The sequence below is a fragment of the Barbatula barbatula genome (assembly GCF_947034865.1).
Source record: "Barbatula barbatula genome assembly, chromosome: 10".
Classification (NCBI taxonomy): Eukaryota; Metazoa; Chordata; class Actinopteri; order Cypriniformes; family Nemacheilidae; genus Barbatula; species Barbatula barbatula.
In genome coordinates, this window is record NC_136773.1 from 12973921 (window position 1) to 12988812 (window position 14892).

Genomic DNA, 14892 nt, shown 5'->3' on the forward strand with positions numbered 1-14892 from the left:
GAAGCCCCTTCCAGGGGAAAACCCAGCTTGCTGAAGGGTAGGCACCTGCCTTCAAAAAGTGGCACCACGATCTTATCTTGTAAACGTGGGTGGATCAATATATAGACGCAACAGAGTACACCTAAGAGTGGCAGAGTCGACATCCACACAGGCAGTGGACAGTACAGAACCAGAGTTGCCTCATACACTAGAAGGGAGTGTTGCAGAGGCCCCCTTGGCTGCTGATGTAACTCTTATTAAGCCCATGCCACAGGCTACACCTGGCACTGTCAAAATCTCAGAATGCCATGCATACACCAGGGCTGGCAGATTGTCCAGGCCACCTAAGAGACTTAATTTGTAGGAATGAGTTGTGATGTTTTTATGGAAAAAAGCTGTTATCTCACTAGGACTTAACACTCAGTCACAGTTCCAGTTTATTGCAGTTGCATTAGTTGTTATGTGACTTAAGTTTATCTATACATATATACATATATATATATATATATATTGCAGTGTGTGCTGTGGACTTAAAAAATGAGGAGGCAGATTTCTACCCATGTCATTTTTGTTCATCTCTGCACTATTAACAAGTGCGTTTGTCAGAAAACCAGTGTCATTTCAGTGTTTATGTGTGAAAAATTCATTTTAATTACTACAAGTTCATTACAGTATGTACTTCAGATTTTTTTAGTTTTTTATTTTCCCTGCTTTGGGAAAAGGTACATCAACACCACCTTCATCTTTTTCTGGAACATTTGGGATTTCCTATATAAGAATAACATCATTACCAATACCATCAATTTAATTATTAGCAGTCCCAGAAATACTCAAAGCATTTAAGAGATCAAATCAAATAGATGTGACTTACTTTAGCCTTGCTGCTATCCTGAGCAAGCCTGATCACAAGCAAAAGTTTTTGAACAAATCTGAACCACGTAATATTCTGTCAACAATCGATAACTCCTCTGCCTCCGCCATCTCCGACACGAATCCTAAACTCCGATTAATACAACTAATAAAACAATTTAATTAACGTTCAATCTAATTTAGCGCCCTCAGTTTAAAACGTATGACGAAGACAAGCAGGAAGGCGGGATCTCGCTGATGAGTTAATCCAATCATAGCCCATTGGAGGCATTGCCTCGTCTGACGTGACTTTTCTCCATTCTTTTCAATTACCCCCACTTAAACTCACGGCACGCTTTAGCGGGTATATGTAAAGTCAATGAGCTTAGAGGAGGCAAGAGAAACTCTGCCCCCCTTTGGCATTCTTTCGAGCGGGGTCGCTGTTTCACACTGTTGTACACGCTGATTTATCTCATACTTAGCTCAATACGTTATATCCGCTGTCCTATTTTATTTCTGAACTGTTAATAATATTCTCATTCGATTATTTTCGAGGGGGAGGCACTGCCTCCCTTGCCTCCTCGGAGGACACGCCCCTGATATATTGTCATATTTGGTTCTTTAGAGGGAATTCTTTGCTTCTTGTTGTAAAAGGGGATGTTACAGGATGTGATCGACAGTTGATTGTTCTGGTCTGTCAGTCCCGGGCTACGGGGTTGGCTAGTAAAAACAGCTACTGAAAAACACGCTCTTGTCTATCTCATATTTGAACATTAAACAAAGTCTGTCAGTTACAAGAATTTAAAAGGACATTAAGGTATTTCTACCTGTTCTGGAGTTAAAGGCATGCATGTGCCTGCATGTGCCCTTTCCTCATTTTTGAGCTTTCACCATTGGCATAAAATGCATCAAGGATTTCTTAAATGAACAGATTTACCAATAAATATACCGATCTCTAAGTAAAAATAAAATTATGATGCTTGCAAATTTCTTTTGTCCCTCTAATATGGCTTCAAATTTCAGGTAATATTGATATGTTAACCTCCCTCTTCAAATTAATTGATTACTTAATAACTATTCATCTGTGGAATTTCATATATTATTTTTAAATAACTCTCGCTTTTGTAAAAATAAAAAAATAAAAAGTTGACATGGAATGTTTGTAATAATATATACAGTATATATCTGTGTGGAATACACTTACTTAATCACTACTGTTTCCGATTCCATTTCAAATTAAAAACTGTTGTACATATATTTGTAATAGTCTATAGTCTTATTGTCTATGGTTACATGTTTGTTACATGTTCTAACACCAGTCATGGCAGTGCGCTAATTCCATTGTATGCTAAATATAGCCTACAATGGCAATAAAGGCATTCTATTCTATTCTTCATTGTAGAAATTTCTAATGTCAATGGTGCACAAGAGAGTACCAGAATTTTTTTCTGCACTTCAAGCACTGATACAAAACCAATTTTTACAAGAAAATGTGGCACAGCGACATGAAAAACATGTGGCAATCTTGCCCATGCCCTGCCCTATGATGTCATCATTACTATAATCGTTCATCCATATAACATATGTCTATAAAGAGACATTTATTATTTCAGGTCAGATGCATTCAGCAAGCACAGCTGAGTTCAATGTCGGGATGCTTATCTTTCTTTGCACACTTCTTATCCATTACTGTTACGCAAAGGTGGAAAACACTGGTTGTCGAATGATGGAGAACCCTAAATATCCACTGCTATTCAAGGATGGAGACATAACTATTGGAGGACTTTTTTCAGTCCGAAGTATAGAAACATTACCTTCATTTGAGTTTAGACAAAGACCTCAGCCTCTGTCATGCTCCAGGTTTGTTAACTTAAAACCAATTTGAGAAACACTACTGCAGATAATGTCTTTGATACTACTACGTTTTATTATTTTTTAAATAAAAAAATACACTAGATAACACATTCATGTTTTTTATTATTATCATTATCATACCATTAGGAATTGTGTACAATTTAAGTAAAAATCTAATATATTTTATACATTGTAAACATGTTTAATCTCTTTGTATTTTGCTTACTAAGTTATTGTTTTCACAGTGTGAATCTAAGAGATTTACGGATGGCTCAAACTTTGACTTTTACTGTTGAAGAGATCAACAGAAGTGAAAGTCTGCTCCCAAATGTTTCTATTGGCTATAGAATCTATGATACTTGTGGTTCAAGACTGTCTTCTATGAGTGCAACTATGGCAGTGATGAATGGACAAGAATTTGCCGCAGAAGACAAATGCAATGGACAGACTCCAATACATGCAATCATAGGAGAAACAGAGTCTTCTGCCACAGTGATTCTCTCCAGAACAACAGGACCTTTTAAAATCCCAGTGGTAAGCAGGAAAAACAGCAAAAGCTTGACACAATTAACAGACAAATTACTTTTTTTACTATTTTTTTAACTTTTTCTTTCTTTAGATAAGTCATTCAGCTACCTGTGAATGTCTAAGTGATAGGAAAGAATACCCATCATTCTTCAGAACAATTGCTAGTGATTATCATCAGAGCAGAGCACTTGCATACATAGTAAAACACTTCGGCTGGTCTTGGGTTGGAGCTGTGAACAGTGACAATGACTATGGAAACAACGGAATGGCCATATTTCTGAATACAGCACAAGAGGAGGGGATTTGTGTAGAGTACTCTGTGAAATTTTATCGCACAGAGCCTGAAAAACTTCAAAAAGTGGTAAATGTGATAAAACAAAGCACTGCAAAAGTGATTGTTGCATTTCTTTCACGTGTTGAGATGGTCAATCTATTTGAGCAGTTAAGTATTCAAAATATTACAGGCCTCCAAATGATTGGTGTGGAGGCATGGATAACAGCTAAGAGTTTAATCACCCCAAACAGTTTTCGTGTCCTTGGAGGATCGCTTGGTTTTGCAGTAAGAAAACTTGATATTGAAGGATTTTCAGATTACGTAGTTAAAGCATTCTGGAATACAGCTGTTCCATGCTCACAAGAGGATGAAAATACATCCCAAAATGCATTAAGTTGCAGCAGATATCAGGATTTACTTGTACTGAAAAAATACAATGAAGATGTGCCTGAACAAAGATATGCGAGTAATGTCTACAAAGCAGTTTATGCTGTGGCGCATGCACTACACAGTGTGCTCAAGTGCAAAGAAAGGGAAGGATGTGAGAAAGACCTGACATTACAACCACAGCAGGTAAAAACACAAAATGAGAGCAAGAGGGTAACCCTATTTCTGTATGTCAAAATCATGAAATGTCTTTTCACTAGGTGGTTGAATCTCTAAGAAATGTCAATTTTACTGCAAAATTTGGAGATCGTGTGTGGTTTGACAGAACTGGTGGTGTAGTAGCCCAGTATGAAGTAGTGAACTGGCAGCAGGACTCTGATGGATCAATTCAGTTTAAAGCAGTCGGTTACTATGATGCCTCACTGCCCCCTGACCAGCGCTTTGTGCTCAACACTGAAAACATCATCTGGGCTGGAGGTCAGCTGCAGGTAAATGACACTACAGGGTTTTATTAAAACTAGGGGTTGGGGTATTACATTTTAATAGATATTTTTATTATTATTTTGGATCTAGAAGCCAAGGTCTGTGTGCAGTGAGAGTTGTCCTCCAGGCACTAGGAAGGCTGTACAGAAAGGAAGACCTGTCTGCTGTTATGACTGTATTCCATGTGCGGATGGAGAAATCAGTAATGAGACAGGTAAACTTCAGCCCAAATCAAAGATTCAAAGAAAACTGGCTAGTTGCTCTTTTTGTGTTCTCCTTCTACTATTTAGGATGCAGTTGCTTATCAAAGGAGTTCATAATTAATATAATTTACTATATGTCTCTAACTATAGTGACCACTTTCTTTCCAGATTCAAATAACTGCATGCAGTGTCCAGGGGAATACTGGTCTAATGCTGAGAACAATAAATGTGTGTTAAAGACTGTAGAGTTTCTGTCATTCACAGAAGTTATGGGTATAGTGCTGATCTTTTTCTCACTGTTTGGTGTAGTAATAACTGTACTGGTCACAGTTCTATTTTACAGTAAGAAGGACACCCCCATAGTAAAAGCCAACAACTCAGAGCTGAGCTTCCTGCTGCTCTTCTCATTGACTCTGTGTTTTCTCTGTTCACTTACTTTTATTGGTCGCCCCACTGAGTGGTCCTGTATGTTACGTCACACAGCGTTTGGGATCACTTTTGTCCTCTGTATCTCTTGTGTTCTGGGAAAAACAATAGTTGTGTTAATGGCCTTTAAGGCCACACTTCCAGGAAGTAATGTCATGAAATGGTTTGGGCCTCTTCAACAGAGACTCAGTGTTCTTGCCTTTACACTTATACAGGTTCTTATCTGTGTGCTTTGGCTAACAATATCTCCTCCTTTTCCCTATAAAAATATGAAATATTATAAAGAGAAGATCATTCTTGAGTGCAGTCTGGGATCAACTATAGGTTTTTCTTCTGTACTGGGTTATATTGGTCTACTGGCTCTCTTGTGCTTCATTCTGGCTTTTCTGGGCCGTAAGTTGCCTGATAACTTCAACGAAGCTAAATTCATCACATTCAGTATGCTCATATTCTGTGCTGTATGGATCACATTTATTCCAGCTTATGTCAGTTCTCCTGGAAAATTTACTGTAGCTGTGGAGACATTTGCCATTTTGGCCTCAAGCTTTGGTTTATTATTCTGTATATTTGCACCTAAATGTTACATCATCCTGTTTAAGGCTGAACAAAATACAAAGCAACATTTAATGGGAAAAACACAAACTAATTCCTACTGAGAAATAAATTAACATTTTAATTTTAACTTAGCAGTGTTTTCTGGGAAATGATTAATAAAAATGATAATTGTGTATGTACAAACATTGTAGTTTCCATTTTATATTATTGACGGTAGCTGTTCAAACACTAATGTCAGAGTAAGCCTATAGACTTGATCAAGAACTGAAATAATTTTTTTGTCTTACATTGTCTTTTTCTCAAGTGTTCGTTAGTTGGCCATTTTGGGCACCACCCTTCTGGAAATTTGTCGTAAAATGCAGAATTTCATGAACACAATGACTAATTGCTATGAAACTTGGGATGGTTCGTCATGACCATATTCTACGGGAACCTTTGATGTTTTAAGCCAGTTCCCCCCCGGGGGTTCAAGAGCTAGCGCAATTTGTTCAATTGCTTAGAACATGAAAAATTCTAAATAATGAAAAACTTGTCATATTCTAAACTTACTTAATAACATCATAACATACTTCCTGTGCACCGTAATTTTACCAATGATTTTAAGTCTGATTTTCATAAACTCATGAACATTCATGACATGTGTATCCAGTAATTGCTGCTTGCAGCTATATTTTAATAAGTTATTTTCATTTAAAAAAAGTATCTAATAGTTTAGATAATTTAAAACATAAACAAAGCTAAACATTTGAAGTTACATTAGCATGAAACTTGAAATGATTCAAAATGAATTGTTAACATTACATTCAGAGTTTCTGTCATTCATATAAGTGATGGGTACTAGTCATTTTTTCACTTTCTGGCGTATAGGCACACCCTCAAAAAAGGCAACAAAAATGTGTTCTTATTCTTGAGTTTCATATAGTTTTCGTTCACTGAGTTGTCCTGTATATTACGTCACACAGCGTTTGGGATCACTTTTGTCTTCCGAATCTCTTGTGTTCTGGGGAAAACATTAGTTGTGTTTGTCACGGTTATGGACAGAACCAAAGCGCAGGCAGACTTGATATAACAAAACTTTATTGAAACAAAAGACCCACGATGGGGAAAAACATTAACAAAAACCAAGACACAAATGAAAACTAAAACTTCACACAAGGGGGACAAAACAAACGAAGTCCTTAGAAAAATAAACCAACAAAATCCACAAACTTAGAACAGGAACGAGATATACACGAATAGGTACAATCCAACAAGGTGACTTCAACAGGGATGATGATAACATATAATGACAATGAACCGATAAGAGACAGAGGGAAACTGAGACTAGATAAAGGGAAACACTGACGAGGACTGATCACAAAGGGAGAGTGGCGGCAGGTGACATGAATGAAACACCAAAGGAAAGCTAACAGGAGGATTGCACGAGGCAGGTGAGGGGAATGAAACACTAAGGGAAAGATGGACCAGGGCTGGTGACAAGACTAACACTAATGGGCCGCTAACAGGGAAACAAGGGGGCGGGGCTAAAGGACGCGACACCAGAGAGAGAGCATGGCGTGATAAACCAAAACAATGCTCTTTCTCCACACAAAACACATGGGACTGACATGATCCTTCCACAAGACTCGAAAACCAAGACAAGGAGAGGCAGGATCATGACAGTGTTAATGGCTTTCAATGCCACAATTCCAGGAAGTATATCATGAAATGGTTTAGGCCAGTATAATCGAGACTCAGTGTTCTTGCCATTACACTTATACATTTATGCACTTTTCACCACTTCTTAGCTCTTCAAACGGCTAAAAATATGGAGGAATAAAGAGTTTTTTTTCAAGCTAATGAAAAACAAAGCAACACAAACAACATGTTGCAAACTGAAAAAAAGGATGATGTGAGGCTCTAGTGGCTTGTGTCTGCCCTCAAGCTAATTTGAAAGGTGTCTCCAAAAACATGAACAACCCAAATGATAAATTCTTTAATTAAAGCATAACTGGAAGCTATAAAGGAGTCGTAAACATGTTAACTTGTTTCACTGTGAATACAAAAACACTATACAATATTAAACACATGATGCAACAATGTAGTATGTCATCCAAATATACATAGGGCATACTCATTTCAACATACTATGAGTTTGGAACGGTTTGAGAAGATGAGAATAGTTACCGGTAGGCCCACAATAGGTTGTGTGGACAAAACCTAATCTGTACACATCAGCTGTAACTGAAACTACACCTCATTTACAATATTATCTCAATTATTTCACAAATATAGTCTTTGTGCTCATGAATGGATGCTACAATTTCTATTGAGATATGGCTGACCATTCAACAGGGGAACTGCCAATCTGCTGTGAACAAAGCTGATTTCATTACAGCTTTTGTTAAACATTCTGGTCTTTCCATTGTAGCACTTACAGAAACGTGGATCAAACCAGAGGACTCTGCCACTCCCGCTGCCCTCTCCCATAACCACACTTTCTCCCACAGCCCGCGCATCACAGGAAGGGGTGGAGGCACCGGTCTACTCATCCCCAAAGACTGGAAATTCAATCAGCTAACACCCATGTGTGACAACACCTCCTTCGAGTTTCATGCTGTTACTATCACCCACCCTGTTAAAAGTCATTTTGTAGTTCTATATCGTCCCCCAGGTCAGCTTGGACATTTCTTGGAGGAGCTGGATGTGCTTCTTTCATCCTTCCCTGAGGATGGTACTCCCCTGGTGGTACTAGGTGACTTCAACATCCACATTGGAAAGCCACAGGCCGCTGACTTCGTCAACCTGACCGCATCATTTCTCCTCGAGCAGGTTTCCACATCAGCAACCCACAAGTCTGGAAACCATCTAGATCTGATCTTCACAAGGTACTGCTCCACTCATCACTCTCAGGTCACCCCGCTGCACACGTCTGATCACTTCTTCGTCACCCTTGACCTCGACCTCACTGCTCCGGATATCGCAGATGTCTTACCGATGGTCACCTTCCGGCGCAACCTGCGGTCTCTCCCTCCCTCCTGTTTTTCCTCTGCTGTCTTCTCTGCACTCCCCCCCTCTGATGAGCTCTCTCTTTTAGATACAGACAATGCCACAGACACCCTGTGTTCCACGCTTTCATCCTGCTTGGACAACCTATGCCCCCTTGCATCTGGACCAGCCCGTCCATCCCCGTCGGCTCCCTGGTTATCGGATGTCCTGCGTGAGCATCGCGCCAGCCTCCGGTCAGCTGAGAGAAAATGGCGCAAGTCAAAGGACCCTGCTGACCTCTCTCTCTACCAATCTCTTCTCTCTTCTTTCTCTGTAGATGTCACCTCTGCAAAAACAGATTACTACCACTCGAGGATCATCAACTCTCCGGACTCTCGAACGCTCTTCAAAACCTTCTCTGCTCTCCTCTGTCCGCCTGCTCCTGCACCTTCATCGGAGTTAACAGCTGCTGATTTTGCATCGTTCTTCGTAAAGAAAACTACTGCCATCAGCAGCCAGTTCTCTACGCCACCATCTGTCGAACCCGCCCACATCCCTGACACGTGTGTGCTCCCTGCCTTTTCAACTCTGTCTGAAGCTGATGTCTCAAAGGTCATTGGCTCCAACCACCCTACCACCTGCCCACTGGATCCCATCCCCACCCATCTCCTACAGGCCATCTCTCCAACGGTTGTGCCTGCTCTGACCCACATCATCAACTCCTCGCTCACCACTGGGACATTTCCCACAGCGTTCAAAGAGGCCCGCATCACACCGCTTCTAAAGAAACCCACCCTGGACCCTGCACTTCTAGAAAACTACAGGCCTGTCTCCCTTCTTCCCTTCATCGCCAAAGCCCTGGAGCGAGTTGTGTTCAATCAGCTCTCCTCCTTTCTCATGCAAAACAACCTCCTGGACAGCAATCAGTCTGGGTTCAAGACCGGTCATTCCACAGAGACTGCACTGCTCTCCGTCATCGAAGCCCTGAGACTGGCAAAAGCAGCATCCATGTCATCTGTGCTCATCCTACTGGATCTGTCTGCTGCCTTTGACACTGTCAATCATCACATCCTCCTGGCTTCCCTCAGTGCTATGGGTGTCTCTGGAATGGCGTTGCAATGGTTTGAGTCCTACCTCTCGGGTAGGTCATTCAGAGTATCCTGGAGAGATGAGGTCTCCGCGTCCCAACAGCTCAACACAGGGGTGCCACAGGGCTCAGTGCTTGGACCGCTACTCTTCTCCATTTACATGACATCCCTCGGCTCGGTCATTCAGAAGCATGGCTTCTCCTATCACTGCTATGCCGACGACACACAACTCTACTTGTCATTTCAACCGGACGATCCGACGGTCGCTGCTCGCATCGCGGCATGCCTGAGTGACATCTCGCTTTGGATGAAGGATCATCATCTGCAGCTAAACCTTGCAAAAACGGAACTGCTTGTGATCCCGGCCAACCCAAAGATTCACCACAACCTTACCATTCAACTAGGCTCATCAACGATTACACCGTCCAGCACAGCCAGAAACCTGGGAGTGGTAATCGATGATCGGCTTAACCTCACAAGTCATGTTGCCAGCACCACCCGGTCCTGTAGATTCATCCTCTACAACATTAGGAAAATTAGACCTTTCCTATCGGAGCACTCTACGCAAGTCCTAGTCCAGGCTCTTGTCCTGTCCAAACTGGATTATTGCAATGCGCTTCTGGCTGGACTTCCTGCTTGCACAATCAAACCTCTCCAGATAATCCAGAATGCGGCGGCAAGAGTGGTCTTCAATGAACCGAAGAGAGCGCATGTAACTCCGCTCTTCATCAGGTTACACTGGCTCCCTGTTGCCGCCCGCATAGAGTTCAAAGCTTTGCTCCTGGCCTACAAGACCAACACCGGATCTGCACCATCGTATCTCCACTCGCTAATGCAGATCTATGTTCCTGCCAGATCGCTGCGGTCTGCAAAGGAACAACGACTAGTGGTACCATCCCAAAAAGGAAAAAAGTCACTCTCCCGTACCTTCTCTGGATCTGTTCCACATTGGTGGAACGATCTACCAGCTGCTACAAGATCAGCAGACTCGGTTGCCATCTTTAAAAAACGCCTAAAAACGCATCTCTTCCGTCAACACGTCGCTGATTGATTTTTCCTAATTCTCTTCCCTTTCCTTCTAAAAAAAAAAAAAAAAAAAAAAAAAAAAAAAACACTTACTAACCTCACTATTCTTAGCTTTTTATACTGTGCTAGGCTTTAATGGACTAGTTTGATGCACTTATGTATTTTGTTGCCTATGTTGTTATAATTGCTTCCAATGTTTCCTCATCTGTAAGTCGCTTTGGATAAAAGCGTCTGCTAAATGACTAAATGTAAATGTAAATGCATTCGGCATGCATACTGCAATACCTTTTAAGTGTATATTATTGGTATTGAGGATACATTCATTATTGCCAGGGGTGGTTCTGGGGTGAGTGGATACCTGGGCTTAGCATTAAAGTGAACTTTCTCGGCATCTCTTATTTGCACAGGCCACAGATGTTTGTCCTAGACCACCAAAGTGGACATTGTGCGACCCAGAGAGCACGCCGTGACCTTCATTGCTTTGCAAAGTTAGTGGCATGGAGTTCCTGCATAAGACCCAATTGTTCCCGTTGTGAAGTTTTTTTCAAGCCTTGGCCTGATGGACCAGCAGGATGGCCATGGCATGCAGGGTACAGGCGGCCTGACCCCGTAGCAGAGAGCCTTGGTTGACCCCTACAAGTGGCGGCAACCAGCAAAGCGAAGACAGCGCACAATTGTAAAGAGAGATTAAAAGCTATTTTAGACAAAGTGACCCGCTGCCAGAGTGCCCACAGGAAAATCCACTCTGAAACACAGGGCAGATTCGCTGCACAAGCCATTTATCCAGTAGAATTGAAATTCTTTATTTATCAGAGACAAATCAACATGTAGCCTGGCAAAATTCCGAAGAAACAAATGAATGGATGAATGAATCTTCCTATCAAACTCATATGTACGGGGCGGAGACTGGCATGTGGATGCTATTCACCACGTTCCTTGACCTTTTGAATTTACAATCAAAGGTGATACATTTTGGAGATCCAAGCCCATACTGTCGTCTCGACATAATATCGAGAGACCGACAGAAATGGAACTATTTATATTTATATGCGAGACTAAAAATAATATAGGGCAAACATAGAGTGCTTTTCCACCATTGTGCTGAACCGTTCTAATCTCGGCCTGGAACGGTGGTTACAGTTAAGATTGCCTTTATCAGCACCGTGGTGGAAAAGGAAACATTTACATACTGGCTGGCCCAGATCGGCACGGAGCGGAACAATTAAGCAACAAGAATGATTTGGCGCGATGGTGGTAAAGCGCTCATACATGAAAGCCTGCTCTCTGCTCCTCTCTAGCCAACCTGACTTGCTTATGCCAAGCGCTAAATTTCAATATATCCATCTCACTTTAAAATAGTCTAAAATAGTATTTGTTAAATAATTCTGAACAGTTTATACTCTGTTCAAAAGTTTTATGCAGATTCATATTTTCGATGGCACTGTCCTACATTCACCCAGACAAATGGCAGCCATGGCCACTATATACAAACAGGAGTTATATAACTAACTTTTCCATGTTCAACAAGCAGCTTACATTCCCAAAAAACTTCTGTGTTGATGTTAGTGCCAAAGCCATACAGATTTAGCTGGGATGAAAACAGAAACATAAAGCTGGTTTGAAACGCTGAAATAATATGCACTGCAACCCTAAAAACCTGACACAATCTTGCACATGTCCTGCCCTATGAGGTCATTGCTATCCGCTTGGTAAGCCTGACATAACGCGCCACCATATTTGTAAGGTCATATACTATTTCCGGTACCAAGCGCTCAATAAGATGCTATAGGCAAACAAAAAACAATCTATAAAACTATTGGAAAAACACGATCCTTACATTTATCATAAAGAAATCCCACATGACCAGTCAGCGATTTATTTTTATATAATTTATTCCAATATTTCTTTGTTGTGCTCCAGGTTTGTAACATAGAAATCAAATTTGAAAAATATTACAGTAGAAAATGTATTGTAAACAAAGATTTTGTATACATTACTGCATATGTATATATTTGTTTTATAATATCACTTTCATAACATCAGAAACTATTATGGTGATTTAAATTTGAAAGGTTTGTAAAATTAGATATAAATCAAATACATTTTACATCTTAAAAATGTTTTATCATTTAGTTTGTATTTCATATTTTCACAGTGTGTATCTAAGAGATTTTTGGAATTCTCAAACTATGACATTTGCTATTGATGAGATAAACAAAAGTGAAACTCTGCTCCCCAATGTATCTATTGGTTATAGAGTTTATGATACATGTAGTTCATGGTTGGCTTCTATGAGTGCAACTATAACTTTGATGAATGGACAAGAAAATTTGCAGCAGACATGGATGCTGTCATAGGAGAAACAGAGTGTTCTGCCACGGTGATTCTGTCCGGAAAAAGAGGACCATTTACAATCCCAGTGGAAAGATTAAATGACAGCAAAAGTTTAACACAGTTACCAGAGTGATGATTTTATCAATGGTTAATCTGATTTCTTTTTCAGATAGGTCCCCTGTCTCATTAATTGGAAAGAATACCCATCATTCTTCAGGCCTATTGCTAGTGATTATCATCAGAGCAGAGCACTTGCATACATAGTAAAACACTTCGGCTGGTCTTGGGTTGGAGCTGTAAACAGTGACAATGACTATGGAAACAATGGAAATGGCCATATTTCTGCATGCAGCACAGGAGGAGGGAATTTGTGTAGAGTACACTGACAAATTCTATCGCACAGAGCCAGAAAATTTCAAAAAAGCAGCAGAGATAATAAAACAAAGCACTGATTGTTGCATTACATACAAGTTTAGAGATCGACTCTCCTCAAGCTTTGATTTATTATTCTGTATATTTGCACATAAATGTTACATCATCCTGTTTAAATAAAAAAATACAAAAAAACAACATTTGATGGGAAAAACACAAACTAAGGCCTACTAAAAACATTGCATTTTGTAACCTTGCAGTTATTGTTATTGTTTATTCAGGGAGAAGAAAATATTAAACAAAATAACAATTATTTGTTTAAGAAATATTAAGAAACAAGAACAATTACGCAAAAGCTTTAATAAAGGAAAACCAAATTGAATAAATTGATATCATGATATACATTTGAATTCTGCAGTCCTTTTGAACAAATCTAATGTTTCACTTGGCCACTTTTCATGCAAATGAAATATAAAATGTTTGAAAGAATCACACAGGCACCTTGAATATGTTTCCTTTTAGTTCATTTACATTCGCTTTACTCAGATTATGGTAAAGATTTTTTTAAATAAGGTTAAAATATTTTAGCGAAAGGAAATCATGGGAATTTAATGTATTCTAATTACTGTAATGAGCAACTGCAGTTGCAATGTGTCACCACTCCGTGGCTCTTTTAAAGGCCAGAAATAAAATAGACAATTGACAAAACAGAAACCACACATTGTAACGTGAAACAAAGAAAACAGGATGACGCAAAGGCTCCAGTGGCCTGTATGTGCCCTAGAGCAAATCTGACATGTGATTCCAAGAACATGAAAAACACAAATTAGAAATCCTTCAAATAAAGCATAGCTGGAAGCTATTCTAGACTAATAAACATGTAAAGTTTTTAATTGTGAATAAACACATGATGCAACTGACACCAGCTGTTTGATTAGGCATAATTGTTTAATTAGTTATTTTCTAGTTTCTGAAATCACAGACATGTGACCCTGGTTATGAAAACCCAGCTGATGCAATTTCTTTATGATTTACTGTTTTCTACCTGCTCCCAATCTCATAATTTGATTTAAAACTTTAGCCTGGTTTTCACAGACAGGGTCACATATGATCAAAATATGAATATAATTTTGATCAAAATATAAATATAATTTTGATCAAAATATAAATATCATTTTGATCAAAATATAAATATAATTTTGATCAAAATATAAATATCATTTTGATCAAAATATAAATATCATTTTGATCAAAATATAAATATCATTTTGATTAAAATATGAATATAATTTAACATGCTTTTACTTTATATTTTAACTTAAAACGTAGTGCAACTCACATGACATGTCAAGTGGTGTGACATGCTATACTTAATCTCAACTATCTTTAAAAACACATTTTGAAACATCACAATGAATGTTTGCTTCATGTAATAAATGTGTGAAAAAGGCTATATAGTTTCTGCCATTCCCAGAAAGTATGGGTATAGTGCTAGTCTTTTTCTCACTCTTTGGAATGTGACAAACTACACTGCCCTATACAAAGGCAAAAGACCTTGAGTGTAACT

General features: G+C 39.4%; 1 protein-coding gene across 1 annotated transcript; it reads left to right on the forward strand.

Annotated features, from left to right (window-relative positions):
* Nucleotides 1–2551: 2551 nt before the first annotated feature.
* Nucleotides 2552–5639, forward strand: LOC306899760 (extracellular calcium-sensing receptor-like; the record flags this gene model as incomplete). The annotated part of the gene is made up of 6 exons (XM_079466231.1): nt 2552–2688; nt 2928–3216; nt 3302–4057; nt 4132–4359; nt 4445–4568; nt 4726–5639. 6 exons carry the CDS (start codon nt 2552–2554, stop codon nt 5637–5639), a joined length of 2448 nt encoding a protein of 815 aa, XP_079322357.1.
* Between the last annotated feature and the right edge of the window lie 9253 nt (nt 5640–14892).